Raw genomic sequence first — 17,002 nt, 5'->3', positions numbered from 1 at the left:
TCTCAATATCTTGTTCAAATAAAGAATCTCTTTGGTGAGGTAAACTTGACTCCTGACTTCAAGGAGAAGATCATTTATTGCTTTGCTTGGCAGGTGGTTTCAATGCCTATTGAAGTTTAGGTTCTCAATTTTCAACATGATTTTTTTTTCCTCATTTATATACATAAAACCTCATGCATTAATGATATAATTCTATGTGAGAACCTCAGCAACTTGCTTTGGTTAGGTCTTTGTAAATGAGGTTTGTATATCAGACTACCAGGAACTTGCTTTACGAACTCATTGATCACCACTGTTCCAGTGATTGCCTGTAGGTGTGATCTCCCATTTAACCAAGTGATTCATCAGTATTAGACAAATCTTGTGGTTCTGTCCTTAAAGGGTTTTCTTCTGGCTGTCCTCAAGAATTGGATCACCACTGACAGATAGTCGAGAAGAAGGAATTGCTGTGCTTGCCTTCTATAATTTCTCAAGGTAGCACTGTGCGCAGGAGCCCGGCTGTTGTGGTTGTAGTAACCTTCATGCTCTTGGGAGGGCTGAGGGTCTGCAGGTCTCCTGCACGGCTCAGAAAACACCATGGGGTGGGAGATCGCAATTTCTTGCATTTTTATCACATAGGCCCTAGGAGTGTGGTCTGCATAAAGAAAAATTACAGTTGCTATCAGGTGAATTCCTGTTTGCTTAGCTGGAAATGCTGGCTGCTGTATAAATGGGGTCAGTACACCAACGGAGCTGCTGTGGCAGTACACTCCACAGTCTTTAACCATAGGGTCCTCAGTGCTCATCTTACATTTGCTTTACTTTTCTCAGATTAATTTCTATCACCAGAACTTGTGAACATATCCCTGAGCCAGTCTTAAAGGAGATAGAGCAGATGTTTCAAATGTCACAGAGCTCTTTCCATCTCTGCTGCACCCTCTCTTCTAAAAAGCTCAGAAGAAAATACTAACGTTGGGTGGTGGTAGCCTGATTGTTTTTCTCAGAATTTCACAGAAATATTACATCTATGTTTCTGCTGCAGTGGACACAGCTTACTGAGTACCTTCTGTACTGTAAGGAACACACCATTAGTATAGATTTTTTTGAATCTTGCTTAACTTCTGTGAAAATGATACTTCAGTATCATCATGACCAAATAAATTATTATAAAAAAAGTACAGGTTATTCTCATGTGGAGTAGTTACTGTGGAACAAATACATCCTTTCCATTATTGTTGAAGCCCTGCTATGATAGATGTGATGCAAGAAATGCAGGTCCTGTAATATTGAGGCTGTCACTGACTCAAATTACATCTAGTTTAACCTTTTCCCCTCCTCAAAACTGGGGAGGAAATATGCTGTAAAGTGGTTCACATACCCGCTGAAGCTCCAATCCATGCAACCTTCGCTCTGTGCGCTGAGCACAGCCCCGCTGGTTCTGCCAGGGTTGCTCTCAGGCTGCAAGATCGGTGTAAGTAAGGCTCTGTTAGTCCCTAAGCTTGAAAATTATCAAGTGTATTCCTACCCCTGTAGGCTTGTGAACCAATTCACACCCCTTCCCCCTCAATGACACAAACCCAAGGCTGCTATTCCAAGCAAGTTGTCATTGGACACAACTCAGAGGGGACTGTGAAGTGCTCAAGGCCAGAGCTGAGCCCATGTCCTACTGCCTCTATCAGTGCTTGTAACAAAGAGGACACCAAACGCTCACAAAGCTGAAGGAAGGCACAGAGCTCAGATCTGAGTGACTTCAGTGGTATGGGCTAATGGGATATTGTTACAAGCGTTTGTTTTTACTAGCTTCTAGTTTAAATTTGTCTTATCTTAGAGACTGACCCTGGCTGCTCTTTTTTTTGTTTTGTTTGTTTGTTTTGTTTTTGTTTTTGAAGGCAAATAAGTTTATCATTATTACTTTATTTTTTATATCTTCCAAATTGTCAAGTATAACAGTCCTGAAATTTGATTCCAATGTCTGGAATCATTCATTTTTCTCCATTTCCTACAGAAAAAACAGCCACCGCACAGGAGTCCAGTTCCCAGTGCAGTGTGCTAGCACGCAGGTGCCACTTGCACGCTTCTCTTCCAACCCCAGGTCTCTTAAGGGTAGATCACCTCTGTTTAAGGTTCTCAAATCCAGTTCTTTCAGCCCTGAGATATCATTCTGGGATCCTCTTTTACCATAAGCCAATTCAGTGGTTTTGACTTTGAAAAATGACCAGCCTGAAATTCTGCTGATTGAATAGATGTTCTTATCTGACCGAAGAAAGATATTTGGACAAATTATGTGTACAAGTTAAGGAGCTATTTTCAGCTGCATGTACCAATTATTACATTAATGGTAACTTTGTTAATTCACTTTGGAAAGTTAATTCACTTTCCTTTTGAAGAGGAAACCTGTAGGGTAACCTCTGATTTGCCTTTCATACTGTTTGCTTGCATTTGTTTCGCCATGAATCTTGCTTCTGTTTGTACTGCAGCTCAGAAAGACCTATTTTTCCAGGCCTGAACTCTGCAGCAGGGTCAGACATTATCTCACCTAGACAGATGAACCTCATGCTCTTTAATAGCATTGGAAAAGTGAATGTTTTCAGCTTCGGGGAAGGAAGAGCCCCTTGCTGACTACAGAGAACAGAGCTGTCATGAAGCGAGGTATGTAATAATGAGGCTATGCTCTGCTAATTGATCCAGAAGGCAAATGAATCTACAGAGGTTGCTTAAGGTGGCCATGTTAAGGCTGAACTAATGGTATGCCACCACCCAAATGGGATGGTTTTTGGTGACAGTAAGCTGTTGGACCTGCCTGGCAGTACTTCACACCTTCATTCTTAGGGTTTAGTTTCCAGGCCACGAAGAGGTCATTTTCTGCTGTATTAGCGAGCTAAGCTGGCTCACTGAGGGGTTGGGTAGTGCCAGGCCCTGGGTGAAGCAGCAGGAAGCAGAGCCCAGGTGCCCGGTGCCCAGCCGCTGGCAGAGGAGCTCAGCCACTGAATGTGAGCACAGCGTCGGGCTCTGCACACAGTTCAGCTCAGGAGATGGACAATAGCTTCTTGATTTGACAATAACTTAGTTGCTTTGGTCCATGTGACCACACTAAGGAAAAACCACAATTCTCAAGGAACTTTTACTAGATTAAAACTTATCTTTTATGAGAAATATTTTAAAGACAGGTCAATCATATCATTTTTACTGCATTAAACTGAATAAGCAACAACTTAGTACTTAGCATTTGTCCAAATCCAGTAATCCACAGCAACACTGCAGGCTCAGAATTGGCTCAGAAAAACACACCTGTAGAAGCATCTCATGCTGTAGCTGTATGCTAGCTTTGAGCATTAAGTTTAATCCCTAGCACGATGTTTGCATTCTGCTGGGAGGTGCAGTTTTGTAGAAGCATGGAGCCTCGAGTGCATCCTGCCTACAGTGTGAGCAGACAGGGCAGCAGTTTGGCAAATGCAGCAGCAAGGACCATGTGGGAATGCGGTGCTGGTGCTGCGGCTGGCTCACAGATTTGGACTCCGGTGGGACACGCAGGCTCCAGGACATGAGCAGAGTGAGTGAGGAGTTTCTAAAGATACCCTTGCAGCAGGGGAAACCTGTCTCTTGGTCCCAGATTGGAAAATCAGCCAGTCTGTGGCTCTACTGGTTCCTCACTGGCATTTTTCAGGGAAAGACTGCTGTGCTTGCTGCAGAGATGGTGTCAGGGAACCCCTGCTACGCCCTGGACTTGAAGTGTGCTGCAGACCCCAGAGAAGAGAGGGTTGCTGCAGTTCCACTGCTGGGAAAGTGCTGAAGTTTTGTGTCTGCCCGGTATGGCAGACTTTGGCAACCCCAGCAGGATTACCCAGAAATAGCCTTTCTGTTCCTAAAAACCCTCTTGTTGTCTGGGAAGGCAGGTAATTTTCCCAGCCTGATTTAGTTTGTGTAGTTTCAAAGCCAGATTTAACCTTGTAAGTTTTCTGTGTGCGTGTGGCACCGTTTTGCCTGGCATAACTGTCTGAGCATGTTTGGATTTGAATATCCAGCCAAAGGCAGATCCCAGTGCCGACAAACTGAAGTTTGTGATGGAGAACTGTGTTAAATTTTAAAAGAAAGTCATTAACTCCCAAGCCAACCAGCTGAATGTGCAGTTTGCTGGGGACTGTAATAGAAATGCAGGTTAAGGTCAGTCTCCAGGGGTTTGAATGTTAAGAGGGAAGTTAGAAAGAGTCAGTAACTCGCTGTTGGGAGCCTGCAAAGAGCGGGGCACGTCTCTGCTGTCTCTTCCTGGCATACAACTTAATTTGTGACTTCTAAGTCACAAGTTCTTCTCCCTTTGGACATTTCTACGCTGTTTTTTCCCCCTCCTTTTCAGCAGTGCCAAGGTCAAAGGCTTGTGGCAGCTAAATCAGAGTGTGAGCACCGAGTGCTGGTGCGTGGACGTTGCTGGAGCGAGGGTCCATCCTGCGTGGGAGCGATGGAGCAGCTGGGAGCGCCACTGCTGGCAAGTGAGTGCTCGGGAGGTTCCTCTGCTGAGTGCGCAGTGCTGCTCTGCCCGCTGTGTGAAGTGTGCATTGTGTCTGTGCAGGTGCCTGGTTATCACCACCGAACCAGATCCTGGTGTTTGGAGGAGATGAGGGACTGTATCTCCTACAGGCCCTTGGTGGGGTGTCGGAGATGCCCAGCTCCCTGTGGGACTGCGTTTGCCAGCGGCAGACTGTGGGGCTTTCTGTTAGTGCCTTGTGCTGCAGGATGGAGCGGGCTTGAGCCTGCTGGGTTTGAGAATTAGGACTGACTTTTGCAGCTGATGAACCCCAATCCCTTTGGATTTGTGGGGCCCCTATGGCTTTGAACCCTCAGAGTCCCACAGGGACTCTTCACCTCTTCTGTTATTTTGTTTGGATGGGAAAAAAATCTCTGTAATGGGATTCTTTTACCCAAATCTGTGAGACAGGCTGCTGTAGAGAAACTGCATTTATTTTTTACTGTCCTGTTTGTCTTTCCTTTGGCCTTTTAACAGCATTATGCAATAAATACAGGGAGAGGGGAGACTTTGTGTGAGCCTGGGGAGCTCCTAGGAGACAGGATGGCCCCGTGAGACACCTCCAGCTGCGTATGGCCATGTGCCAGGGATTGCTGCAGGCTTGGCGGTGCTGGAGAGGAGCAAAGCAAACTGTGGTCTTAGTGCTGCCGTGGGGATGTGAAGTAGGCAAGGACAGGATGAAGCTGGGGCTAATGCACACTTTGCTTCTGTTAACAGAGATTCAGGGAGGTTGCTGGGGCTGTGGAATGAATCCCTTGCTTGTTTCCCCACTGGGACTGCTTGGTGTTGTGTGTTCTGTGGGTTGAGGTGTGTTGTGCTGGTCACTGATAGCGAAACATGCAATCCCAGGTGTGTCTTTAATTTATTTTTTTTCTTCAAAGGACTAGTGCATTTGTTGGGATAAATTCTTAATTTGGATGGTTGGCAGATGGAGATCACCAGGGATGTCAGCAAATGGGTTCAGTTGAACAAAACGAGGGGAAGAGTTTTTGATAAGCGTGAAGGGAGACATGTTCTGAAGTGCCTGTTTCCCTTAGAAATCGCTCTGTATCCCTGAGCAGTGCCCGTCCCACCTGCCTGCTGGTTCCTGATTGCCCAGGACAGAGCCTTGACACCATTTACCTATGAACTGGTGTGTGGTGCCCCAGCATCAACAAGGCTTCGGGGGGATGCGGTGAGGGATGGATGCTGGGGGTGGTGGCAGGGTCCTTCTTCAACCCTCCTGTCCCAGGGTTGACAGCAGCTCTGACTGTGACCCAATGCAATTAGGAGGCTGTCTTCTGGGGACCTCCATCTGCAACCTTGCTGTTAGAGCTGTAAGAAAGGGGCTTTGAGCCGTCGCGAGGTCTGTCTGCACCCCCTGGGGCTGGGATGATGAGGAGTCCCCAGACCCTCCCTGTGGGGAGGAAGGGAGAGCTCCTGTAATGCTCCGTAACGTCGAGACATCTGACTTGGCTCCTTTCCCACATAGTGCCTGTGAGGACTGAAGGGGTTCATCCCCCCAGATTGTCTGTTTTAATCCCTGCCCACGCAAAGCAGCCATGCCAGATGTGGGAATCCAGGTACTTGTTAGGGCAGAGATGCTTTTATCGCTGAGCTCCAAGAGCTGGGTCAGGCCTTTCTCCACCTGCATCCACCGTGCTTCACCAGACCTGGCCCAGGTCCGAGGTCGGTGCTTCGGGTGCCTGTAGGAGAGGCAGGAGCCAACAGTGCCAGCTCCACCATGTGTCCCCAGGTCACAGGGTCCTGAAGGACTGGGGAGCTCCAGAGGCTGCAGGTATCACAGGGAGCTGTGGGGCCTCCAGGTGGCCAAAGGAGTTAAGTTGGTGGCCCAGGCTGCATGGTCTGGACCAGTGTCACCGGGCTGCACCTCCTGCTCCCCTCACTTATGTCTGACAGCATCAGCCTCACTGGGAAACAGGGATCTGGCTTTCCCCTGTGCTCACATCCTGCAGTGTCGTGGGACAGGACAGGTGTGTGGGAGCTGCAGAGAAACCATGGAGGATGTGGGAGCTCCTGGTGCTGTGGCTCCGCCTGTCCCACGGGGTTTCTGCTTGCTGAAATAACCTCTGCCACTTGTGCACCCTCTGCATTTTAAGTAGGGCAGCAACTAAAGAAGAAAACACATGTTTAGGGTCCTCCTCTTCATCCTACTCTAATATCTGGGTCCCTGTGGAGGGGACAGATCTGGAGCCTGCTGGGCTCCCAGGCATTGCTGTAGCGAGGCTGGGCAGCAGGAGGGCTGCTCAGGTGCCGTGGTGTGCCGTGCCATGCTGTGCCATGCCAGCAGATCTGTGGATGGTGCCTGGTGCCTCTTCCTCTGTCAGAGGGGATGGATGTGGATCCCTGAGCAGGTCAGTGGCTCCCACGCAGCCCGTGGCTCATGCTGCTGCGTGCAGAAGGGATAAGGAGGCACCTGGCCCCCTCCTGCTGTGGGGCAGGAGCTCTGCATGGGAGCTGCCTGCAGAAAGTCCAGGACCTTGCAGGCTCTAAATAGTTTAGGAGGCCAGTAAAGCAGTGGGTGGTGTTAACTGGCTGCTCGGCCAGGCGCCTTCTCAAGGCCTGTAGATTGCCAAGTATATTGCCAAGGTTTGTGCTGAGCGCTGCGGGGGGCAGGCAGCCCAAACGGGGCCGAGCTTTGTCTGAGGCCTTTGGAGACTCCGGGCAGTTATCTGTCTCCTCCTGATGCCCAAAGGGGCTGTGATTTATGGCAGTGGTACAATAGGTGTCTGTCGGCAATGATAAATTGGGCTGTCCAGAGAGCATCCCTCCCTTCTTTCCTCCTTTGCTCACTCTGTTCCTTCTGTTGCTTTTCCTGCAGTTTCAGACAGTTTTACTGGTGTAAATCCAGCTGGACCTGCCCAGAACCCCTGCCAGAGAATGCCAAACTTTGAGGGGAAAGCTTTCCTAGCAAGCAAGCAGCCTTTCCAATTCGACTACTTCCCCATGCCAGGATGTTGTGCCGAGGGCACATCTGTGAAGATGCAGCTGGGGGCGTCTGGGGGCCCAGAAGGCATCGTGCTGTGCACTAGGCGCTGTGTGTCCTGCTGTGCTCGCTGCTCCCAGCGGCTCCGCCTGCTTGCAGGGTGCCAGCGGAGCTGTGTGGCTCCCCGCGATGCTGCTCCTTGGCTGCCTGCCTCGGGTCCGCAGGGAGGGGTTTTGTGCGGTCAGTAAATTGGCTGATTTCCTTAGTGGGAAATCCAGTGAGTTTTGGAGAGCCGCTGTCCCAGCCAGGCCATGTCAGGGGGCTGAGCAGCACACCCTGGCTCCAGTGGGATTTCGATTTTGTATTGAGATCACAGATCAGGATCTTCTTCTTTTATGGATGGTGTAGGGGGGCATGGCTCCATCATGAGACAAGGGGTGCTGCCGTGCCCCCTTGCCCTGGTGGGGGAATTAACCTGTGCCTCTGCAGCTCAGGACATCCCATGGGACGTTAGCATTGCCTCTGCGTAAGGGCAGTGTAAGATGGTTGTGCTGCACTAATCCCGTGCTGCTCAAATCTGTGGGAGACACATAGGTGGATATTTGTGACTTCGAGTAGTTAAACTGGGCTTGTGGTGGTTCCTCTGCTGTGAGCTGCGTTTGGGAGGTACCTCACTGTCAAGTCTCCCATTTCTGGGTCTTTGCCCTTTGGTGGTGTGATGGCTGTGACCAAGGAGGGGCAGGCTGGGGCTGCTGTGCCATCTGCAGGGTGCTGGCCACAAGCAAATCCCTCAATGCCTCCCTGCTGCTTGGAGCCTGAGCTCTTCAGCAGGTTGTGGGCTGGGTGCTGGGTCCAAGCTGGCACCTTGTAAAGCTGTCCTGAACACCAAGCGGTGTTGTGGCAGCATCTCTAGCATCCTGGAGAGTTGCCCGTGGGCTAATAAAGCCTGATGGGGCCAGTAGCCTGTTTTAAATACAATTGAAGGTAACAATTGACCAAATTGGCCAAAGAGGCTTTGGCGTTGACCAAATGTGTCAAATGACCACTTGGTGCATGGCATGGTGATGGCTGAGGCTGCAGCTGAGATGTGCACGATTCCCTCTGAGCACGGAGCTCTGCTCTGGTGCAGCACTGGCTGTGGCATATCGCTGTCTCTCCTCTCCATCCTTCCTGGGCAGGGGGTGATGGTGTGGGAGAGGGGCAGCGCTGCCAGGGCAGGAGCTGGCCAGGGGAAGCTCGGCACTGACCTGGCAGCGTGGTGTCCTGGAGAAGGCTGGGGGCAAGGCGGGCACACCCTTGTGGCTGCTAACACAAGGGGTACCGTAGAGCTCTGATGTCCCCTGTGTCCCTGCTCCGTGTCCTGGCCCTACCTGTTCCCATCTCCTCTTTTCTCTGGCAGGGACAGGGCAGAGCCCCTGGATGCTGGGGCCAGAGCACGTGGCAGCACTGCTGGAGGGGCGACGTGGGGCTGCACCATCCTCCCCACGGAGGCAGAGGGGGCTGTCAAGGGGCAGAAGGAAGATCAGCCACGCACGGGTGAAAGGGAAAGGTAAGTGATGGGGGTGTGAGTGCTGGCTGGGAGCATGGGGAGGAGGGCAGGGTGCGTGTGTCCAGTGTCCTGGACAGTGCAGGAGATGGTGTCTGGACTGCTGGAGATTGCCCCCCACTGTGGGTCCTGCACTGTGGGAGCAGGGCTGCGTGGAGCTGTGGATGGGAAGCAGAGAGCTCTGGGCCAGCCCAGGCACCAGGGAGAGGTTTTGCTCAGAGAAACCACCTCCACCTTTTCTCCGCACACTGCAGAGCTTGTGCCCACCTCTGGGTGCCTCCCAGTAAGCTGTGGCACAGTGCCTGCAACTGGTGGGTGCATTGCCAGCCCGCAGGGGCTGGGAAGGGCTGCTCTGGGGTCTGCAGACCTGTCCCCTGCAGGGCTGTGTGCCTCTTTCCCTGTGACATGAGAGCCACGCACATAACCCCTGCCCTGCTGCCCCTTCCCTCCCTGGTTAACCCCCCAGAGGTGAATCCTCCTGCACCCCTTCCTTGCCTGCAGAAATTTCCCCGGGGAGCTGTGCATGCCGCTGTCCTGAGCTCATGCTCGCCAGCACGATAGCAACCAGCAGAATTACAGCCCAGCACGGCGAGTGGGAGAAGAAACACTGCAAGGTTTTCCCTTTTCCCAGCAGTTTGTTCTCGGCGCGTTGGCCGTGGCTGGCCGGGGAGGGCAGAGGCTGCCCGCAGCCCAGCGCTGGGGCCGGGGCCTGTTTGCTCACCCAGGTGCGGTCTCCATTCAAATCCGCGGGGCCAATGGGAACCGCGCCGCTCAAACGCCCGGCGGTTGGACCGCGTCCTTTGGAAACCCGGCTGCACGCCTGCCTGGCCCTCCTGGCTGAAACGGTCGCACGGCTTTCCCAGGCGAGGCGGGGGGGCTCCAACCGCTGGCTAATTAGAGGTGTCCTGCCATGGAGCCCGGCAATGTCCGCAGGGTCTCGCTCTGCACCCGCCGGGCTGAACCGCTGGGAGCTTCCTTCTACCTCAGCACCTTTGGTAAGCGGGGAGCCCCCGGGGTGCTCGTGGTGCCAGGAGTGCACGCGATGCTGGGGGGCTGTGGCTGTGACCCTGGGTGACATGGCACGGGGAGCCGCAGCAGCCCATGGCCAAAGCCCCTGTGGCTGTAGGAATGGCAGGCGCTGCTCCCCGAAGGCGTTAACGCTGAGCAGCCCGCTCACTTCTGCCTCGCTGAGCTGCAATAATGCGTGGCTCGATCAAGCAGGCACGGCAGGCAGTGCCCTGAAGCCAGGCTGCAGCCGCCGAGCAGGTGCTGAATACCCGGGTCGGCTTTGCTAAGCTGTGATTGCTATGTGGGGCCGGCCAGAGCCATCACAGAGCCCCTGTTTCCTTCCTTGCTATGTGTGGATGTTTCTGTGGCCGTCCCGGTGCTGCTGCGTGGGCTTGAAGAAGCCCGTGAGCCCTGTACAGCCACCCTGAGCGGGTGACCGCGGCAGCAGGTGTCACGGCCTTTGCTTGTGGTGTGTGGCAGCTTGTCTGAGAAGGAATTTGGTTGCCCTACACCACCTTCTAAAGCAGAAGTTTTCTTTCAGAGCTTCTGCTTGTTTTTGTAGATGAGCGGTGCAGGCAGTCACGTGAAAGAGGCCGTGGGATCGTGGGGAAGATTATGCGAGAGGAGCAGGGCATCCCTTGGGCAGCCAGGGCTGCTGCTCCTTCCCCTTTTGGCTTTTATGCATCAAACGGCTCAGGACAGCATGGAAGCTGAAATCCTCTTGTTTGTGAGCCAAAGACTTTATCCATGCCCAATCTTGTGAGTTTTGTGGTGCCTTTTGCACCTGTAACTGAGCTGGGCCCAAGCATTGTCTTTGCAGCCACAGCTCCCTTTGCAGGCTGACCAGGTGTGGCGAGATGTGCTGCAAGCAGCAGCACCCAGGCACGGCAGGGCCAGCGCAGCCCCACTGTGTGGGTCACTGAGGTCACTTCAAAAGGGCTGGTGCCAGGCCCTGAGGCCTTGTGGTGCTCTGCCTTGTGCCCCCGCACAGACACTGCTTTCCCCTGCTGAGAATGCCCCCTTTTGGGTAGGAGCACCCTGTACATGAACTGTGGTTCTCATCTGTCCTGGCCTAGGCAACAACTGCATTTTCCCTCAAGGAAACCAGAAAACTACTTTAAGGAGCAGAAACCTCATTTTTCCATTCACCAGAGATGATCAGCAAGGACGAGATTTTCCCTCCTGCTGAATCTGCTCCAGACAGATGCCATTAGTGTGTGCCCTCCTTTAGCGCAGCAAACTTCTCTCACGGTTGGGAACTTGTTCAGTTACCAGCTCTGCTTGTTCCTACCTGCTTTATCCTTCTCCTTGTGCCAGCTTTGTTCTTCAGCTTGAATTGCCTCTTTCCCAGCTCCTGGGGGCCAGAAGGACGGATGCTGGGTGCCCTCTTAGCAGCGGTGCTGCGAGCCTGGCTGAGCCCCGCTCCCTGTGATGGGGCGTGCAGCCAGGAGCTGCATGTGGGTCCTGATGTGGGCTGAGCTGCCTGCTCTTTCCCCTTCCTCTGGCTTTTCACTGCACCTATTTTTATTTATATTAACCTTATTGATCCAGGCGACTTGGGTGAGCTGTGCTGGGCCCCCTTGCTAAAACTGTTTCCCTTGGCTTATCTTCGGGGTGTACTGAAAAAGGTAAACCAGGGGAAAATCTTTTTCTGACCTTTTCCTTTTGGTGAGTGGTGGAAATGCAGTCTAAGAGCTTGCCTAGACAGGGGTTGTGTTTCTGCTTACCCAGTCCTGGAGGAAGGTTACTGCTCTGTATCCCAGAAAATGTGACTGCTGCCACAAGGCCGGTCTGTCCAAGTGCACAAGTTGGTGCAGCAAATCCCCTCCACCAGCTCAGGCTGGACTGGCTTCTTCAACAGCAGCTTTGCTCTCCCATCCTGGCCCCATAGAACCACCAGAATTGCTGCAAACCCAGGAGTGCTTCCCCTGCATGAGTGGGCTGTGACACCCTTGGGGTAAGGCAGGCTGGCTGGGGCATGTGCGTGGAGTATGTGATTTGCCCTTTGTGGCTTTAGAGATGCTTGGTAGCAAAGGCATTGAGAGAAATGTTTCCTGCCCCTCATGGGAAGGAGAGGACCTTTCCTGCTGATAGTCCCACATCCTGTCCTACTGCGGGCCAATTTTTGGTACTTCTGGTGAAGGCAAACCTGCTCATTTTCTCCCTGCTCTCTTCTATTTGGTGCTGGTGTCACCAGCAATAGAGGGGCCACAGGCACTGCCCCTGCACAGCTAAAACCAGCAGCAGCAGCAGCACATGCGATGCCTGAGGCTGTGGTCCCATTGGACCCAATCCCTTGTTCCATGGCCCTGGGGACTGCCCCCAGAGCTGAGCAGCCCCAGCCACTCTCAGGCCAGGGCTGGGCATAGGAGCTTCCTCCCCCCGAATTACCCAGCACAAAAGCTTCCTTTCTCCTCCCCAGGGCTTATTCATTACTGGCCTGACTCCTTGTCATGCTTGGTTAGGCAGAGCGTTCTGCTTTTGCGCTGCAGTGGTTGTTAAATGCTAATAGAGGAACAGTGAGATGGTTCCCACCGTGCTGGAGATTTGGAGATAGCAGAAGAGTTAAAGTCTTAAAAGGCTGGGGTGGCTCAGGTGGCATGAAACTGGGGCAATATCCTCAGTGTCATAAATTGGTATTAGACAGAACTGCCCTGATTTACCCTACCTGGGGAGGTCTGTGTCCTGTCTTTACTTTCTCGCCTTGCTTTCACTTGCACATGTACACCGGCATACATTTCCACATGCACACATAGGTATGCACTCTCAAACACGTACACACACGTGATCTGGAGAGAGATTTGAAAATTTTCTGTTAATGTTCTTTTATTGCATGAAAAATGAGGTACAAGTTCTGTTAATTGTTTCAGGTTAAACAATCGCATAAGATATCCCCACCCCAGTAAATGCACTCCTTCAGTGCGTCTTTTACAATTTTTTTTTTTAAGTTGAAATGATGTCTAGATGTGTGCAAATGATGTTTTCAAATTAGTTTTGTGTTTTTGTTTGTTTGTTTGTTTGTTTTGTATGCCAGGAAAAAGAAGTGTATCTGGGCTATTTTGCTTTGGACTAAATAAGATGTTGCACCAGAGAGATTTTCCATCTGTTTGATTCTCCAGCAGTGTTTGAGAATGTTTAGTTTTGGGCTGGTCCAGAGCAATTACACAGATGTCAGACCCTGCATCACCCCAAAAATCTGCACCTTATACCCAGGCTGGTATGGTGGTGGGCAGCAGCTCCCTTGGAGCCCTTTCAGAAGCTGCTCGGGTTTCAGAGCCCGCTCCAACACCAGCAGTGTTTTGCCTAGAAAGCGCCGCCAGCTGAGCCTTTGTGCCAGTCTGGGTGCTGTGGGCAGGCTTCAGGGCTGATGCAGAGTTGATGGTGCATGGGAGTAAGGACGTGTAGGGGTGAGCTGGCAGAGCAGAGCTGCTGCCTGCAGACCCGAGCTCTTGCTCAGCCGGGGAGGGGGGGGGGGTTGCGTGCGTGGCCCTCCCAGGCACTGGGGCTGTGACCACTTGGCTGTTCAATGCTGGGAATCAGCTGCCTACGGACAGGTCCAGGCAGTGCCAAAAATCACAAATTGCAGCTCCAGATAAGAAGCGGGAGCTTAGGGATCTGGCATGGGTGTTGTGAAAGGCAGCAGGAACTGCAGGTTGGGTTTACAGCCGTGAAAGAGCTGGATTTTATTCTCAGCTCTGCTGAAGGGCCATCACCTGCATGCAGAGCAGGCTGTAGCAGTGTGTTCTCCAGGTATGGATGCTGTGCTTGCAGGTGGTGACTTTGTTGCCAGCCAAAGGTGTATTTGGGGTTCTCCTTTGTTGGTTTGTTCTTAAGAAACAATCCTCCCGTCTGGTCCTTGTGACTCTGCAGAATGCTTTCTGGATTCAGAGGTCAGCCTGGGTCCTCCAGCCTTGGCAGTTAGGTTTCAGCTGTCCCTGTCCCTGACAGACTTTGAGCTCTCTTCTAGTTTATTTCCCCACCTGCAGGGGGGCAGAAGTGCTCTCAGAAGTGCTCTCCCTCTGCCCTCACCAAGATCTGCACCCTTGGCCTGCTACCACCAAGGGCAGGCATGGCTGCCCAGGCCTCAGCCCTGCCAACCCCCTTTGCATTTTTATCCTGGGCTCCGACCTGCTGCTCCCCTCCAAGGGAGAAGGGAGGCAGTCCCACAGGAGGGAGGAGGGCCGCTGTGTGCTATGTGTCTCACTTGGCCCTGTATCTTGCTGGTGGGTTGGAAGCACAATCTCCTCCCTGCTCTGGTCTCCAAGCCCTGCAGAAATGTAGTGTAAAACTTCCTTCTTTTTGTCATCCATGGCCAGAGGTGCTTGGTGGGTGTCTGATTTGGCCCCTGCTTGCTCTCCCCACCCCTCTGCACAGCGTCAGGCACTGCTGTGTGACTCCTGCCACAGACTCGGTCCCAGCTGCGGTGGTTTTAGCACGTTGGGTAGGTCCCGATGGTCCAATGGGGGCCGTCTCCCTGGTTTGCTCCCTAACTTCCGTCTTTTAGTCAGTCCGATTCTGCTCCTGGTGCAGACCCTCAGAGCCCAGGGTCAGCTTTTTAGAAACTGTGTTGGACCTGGAAAGCAAGCCCGTGGCTTTGGTGTTGTGGTGGTCACGTCTCACCCCCAGGCTGCTGGAGCCGTCCTGCCTGTGGTCTCTTGGCTGATCCGCTCTGCTGACGGTGATGACAGGCACCGGGCCCACAACCTGGCGGGGGTTTGCGGCCGAGCCAGGGCACTGGGGCCAGGGGGATCTCTGTCCAGTCCTGCTGCAAAGTCACGTTGTGTTCGTGTAGCTCCTCGAGGCTCTCCCCGACCCGACCTCCCTGATCAAAAGCCCTGGGCTGCAGGACGGTGCGGTGCTGCTTGGCCTGGGGTTGGCAGCTGCTGGCCTTGTTGGCCTCCTGACAACTATTCAGTGTCAAAACACGTCCAAAACCATTCTTGTTTAATCCTAGATTAAAGCAGGCATTGACTCCTGGTGTTAGGAGATTACCTGTCTGCTACCAGCCCCAGCTGGCTGGGATCCCCAGGGAATGCAGCCCCGTGGGGAGGTCTGCGGGGTGGGTGCCCTCCCCATGCTTTGCTGCCTGGCGGCTGGGCTTGTGCTGTGAGCTGTGTTGTGCTGGCCCTTGTCACCACATCCTCTCTGCTCAACAGTACCCGTGATAATGAGCTGTTACTGGATGTGACAGCCACTGAAGGGCTTTTAAAGCTTCTCCATTTCCCCTGCACCAGCCGGGTGAGGCGTGCAGCAGGGCAAGTGGGGGGAGGTGTGTGAGGAGCGTGGTCCCGCAGCAGCGGAGGCATGAGACCGGGTTAGTGCCTTGGCTGACCCTGTGCAGGCATCTTCCTGCCACCAAAGGCACTGGTTGTCCTTGGCCTTCATCCAGGCCATCTGCAGCTTGGCCCACTGTCACCTCTGTGGAGGTGACAGCCTGGTGCCCGCACAGAAGCTCAGGACAGAGGCACAGGGGAAGTTGAATGCAGGCGGGGGGAGAATTCGAGCACATGGCATCCATTGGCAAGGCTAAGCTCACCCTCTGCTAAATCAACTATTCACCTTGATGCTCTCCCTTCCTTTCTGCCATGGGCTTGTACCAGATGCTAGCAGTTTACTGTGTGCTGAGAAAAAGGTATTCAGTTTTTGTTAGAATGGTTTTTGCATCTGAAGGCATAAGTTTTTGGTAGCAGATGTTCTCACCTCTTTCCCCTGGCTCCATGAGAAATGCCTTGTGTCCAGGGCAGAGCAGGATGGCTTTGGCCCTGCACAAGCCTTGGGGCTGTGAAGTCCCCATGCTGCTGAGCTCTGGTGTGAGCTCTGCCTCCCTCACTGTCTCCCCTCTTCTTCCTCCAGGCCAGCTGAAGCTGTCCATCGAGCTGCGGGGCCGGATCCTAGCGCTGCACGGTGAGTGTCACCCTAGGGTGCATGGGGAGGTGGCCCCAGAGCCATGGGGGACTAGCGATGGGAGCAGCACTGCCATGCCTTGCCTTCAAGCTCTTTCAGACCTGGGGGAATCGTGGTGCTTGTTGGGAACAGCTCCACAGCACAGCAGTTCTTTGGTTTAGTGGCCAAACCAAAATTTGTGGAAATTTAATTTCCAGGTGACCACAGTGTGTTTTGTGTTCCGATTATATAAAGTTTTTATTTTGCTCTGTATGAAGAGATTAAAAGACAAAAACATAATAATTTGGAAGAGCAAATCTGAAATGTTTTGTCTCCTCTGAAATGTCCTTTTTATTGGTCGAAAACATTGCCCAAAAATATTGGCAACGGCCCACCTTATGGGCAGCCTCACCCCTTCCTGCCTGTAATGAAATGGGGGCAGAGGATGGCTTGAGCCTGGTGGGGCCATGAGGACCAGCTGAGCCATGCTCAGCCCCTGTTCTTCTCCACTTGCTGCCCTTTTCCAGCTGTGCAGAGAAGCTTTGTAAAGCTTTCTTTGTAAAGAAACAACAGCAGGAAAATGTTTTTTGGCTCCCACCAACCCAGTTCTGGCACAGGCTTCACCCCAAATCCCTCCATCTGAGCAGCCTCAACATCGATGCAAGTCACTGTCTTATTTTGGATGTCGTCCCCCAAAGTGGGGGCCTGGAGCTGAGAAATGGTCGAGCAGAGGCAGAAGTGTGGCCCAAGGCCTGGGACCTGACATCCTGCCACATGCACTGGGTGCTCAGGGCAGTCAGTGTGTGCAGGAGGAGGTGGGTGACGGTGGAGTGATCCATCCTATTTCTTCATTCTCCACCCCAATGTACTTAACCCCAAAGCAGGTCTGTCTGGAGCAGAAGGCTCCTAGTGGAACCTGTCCTGGAGGAATCTTGCAAACTGCTTCAGAAGGCACCAGAGGGTCTTGCAGAGTCCTTTCCCCTTGTGCATGGGGCTTTCTGCCCAGATTACCATGTTTCTTAGGAACACATCTCTCTCCCTGACAAAGGCACTATTGCCTTGTTGGGGATATTAGGAGCGAGCTTACCTGGTAGCCTGTCCTGGGCTATCAGGTCTCTGCAGCTCAGATGTTGCCTCCAGC

The 17,002-nt window shown here is 52.7% G+C and overlaps 1 protein-coding gene across 1 annotated transcript in view; it reads left to right on the top strand.

Moving 5' to 3' along the window:
* The first annotated feature begins 4,251 nt into the window (after window positions 1-4,251).
* RGS3 (regulator of G protein signaling 3) overlaps window positions 4,252-17,002 on the top strand; it is a 78,873-nt gene continuing 66,122 nt past the window's right edge. Inside the window, exons 1-3 of the mRNA XM_082775965.1 lie at window positions 4,252-4,463; window positions 8,824-8,973; window positions 15,832-15,882. Of these exons, the coding sequence (XP_082632091.1) occupies window positions 4,433-4,463; window positions 8,824-8,973; window positions 15,832-15,882 (232 nt within the window). The 5' untranslated portion in view covers window positions 4,252-4,432. The remainder of the gene's footprint in view (window positions 4,464-8,823; window positions 8,974-15,831; window positions 15,883-17,002) is intronic.

The sequence above is a fragment of the Aythya marila genome (genome assembly GCF_965140915.1).
Source record: "Aythya marila genome assembly, chromosome: 19".
NCBI lineage: Eukaryota > Metazoa > Chordata > Aves > Anseriformes > Anatidae > Aythya > Aythya marila.
Note: the sequence above shows the minus strand (reverse complement) of the source record. Positions and strands in the feature narration are given on the sequence as shown.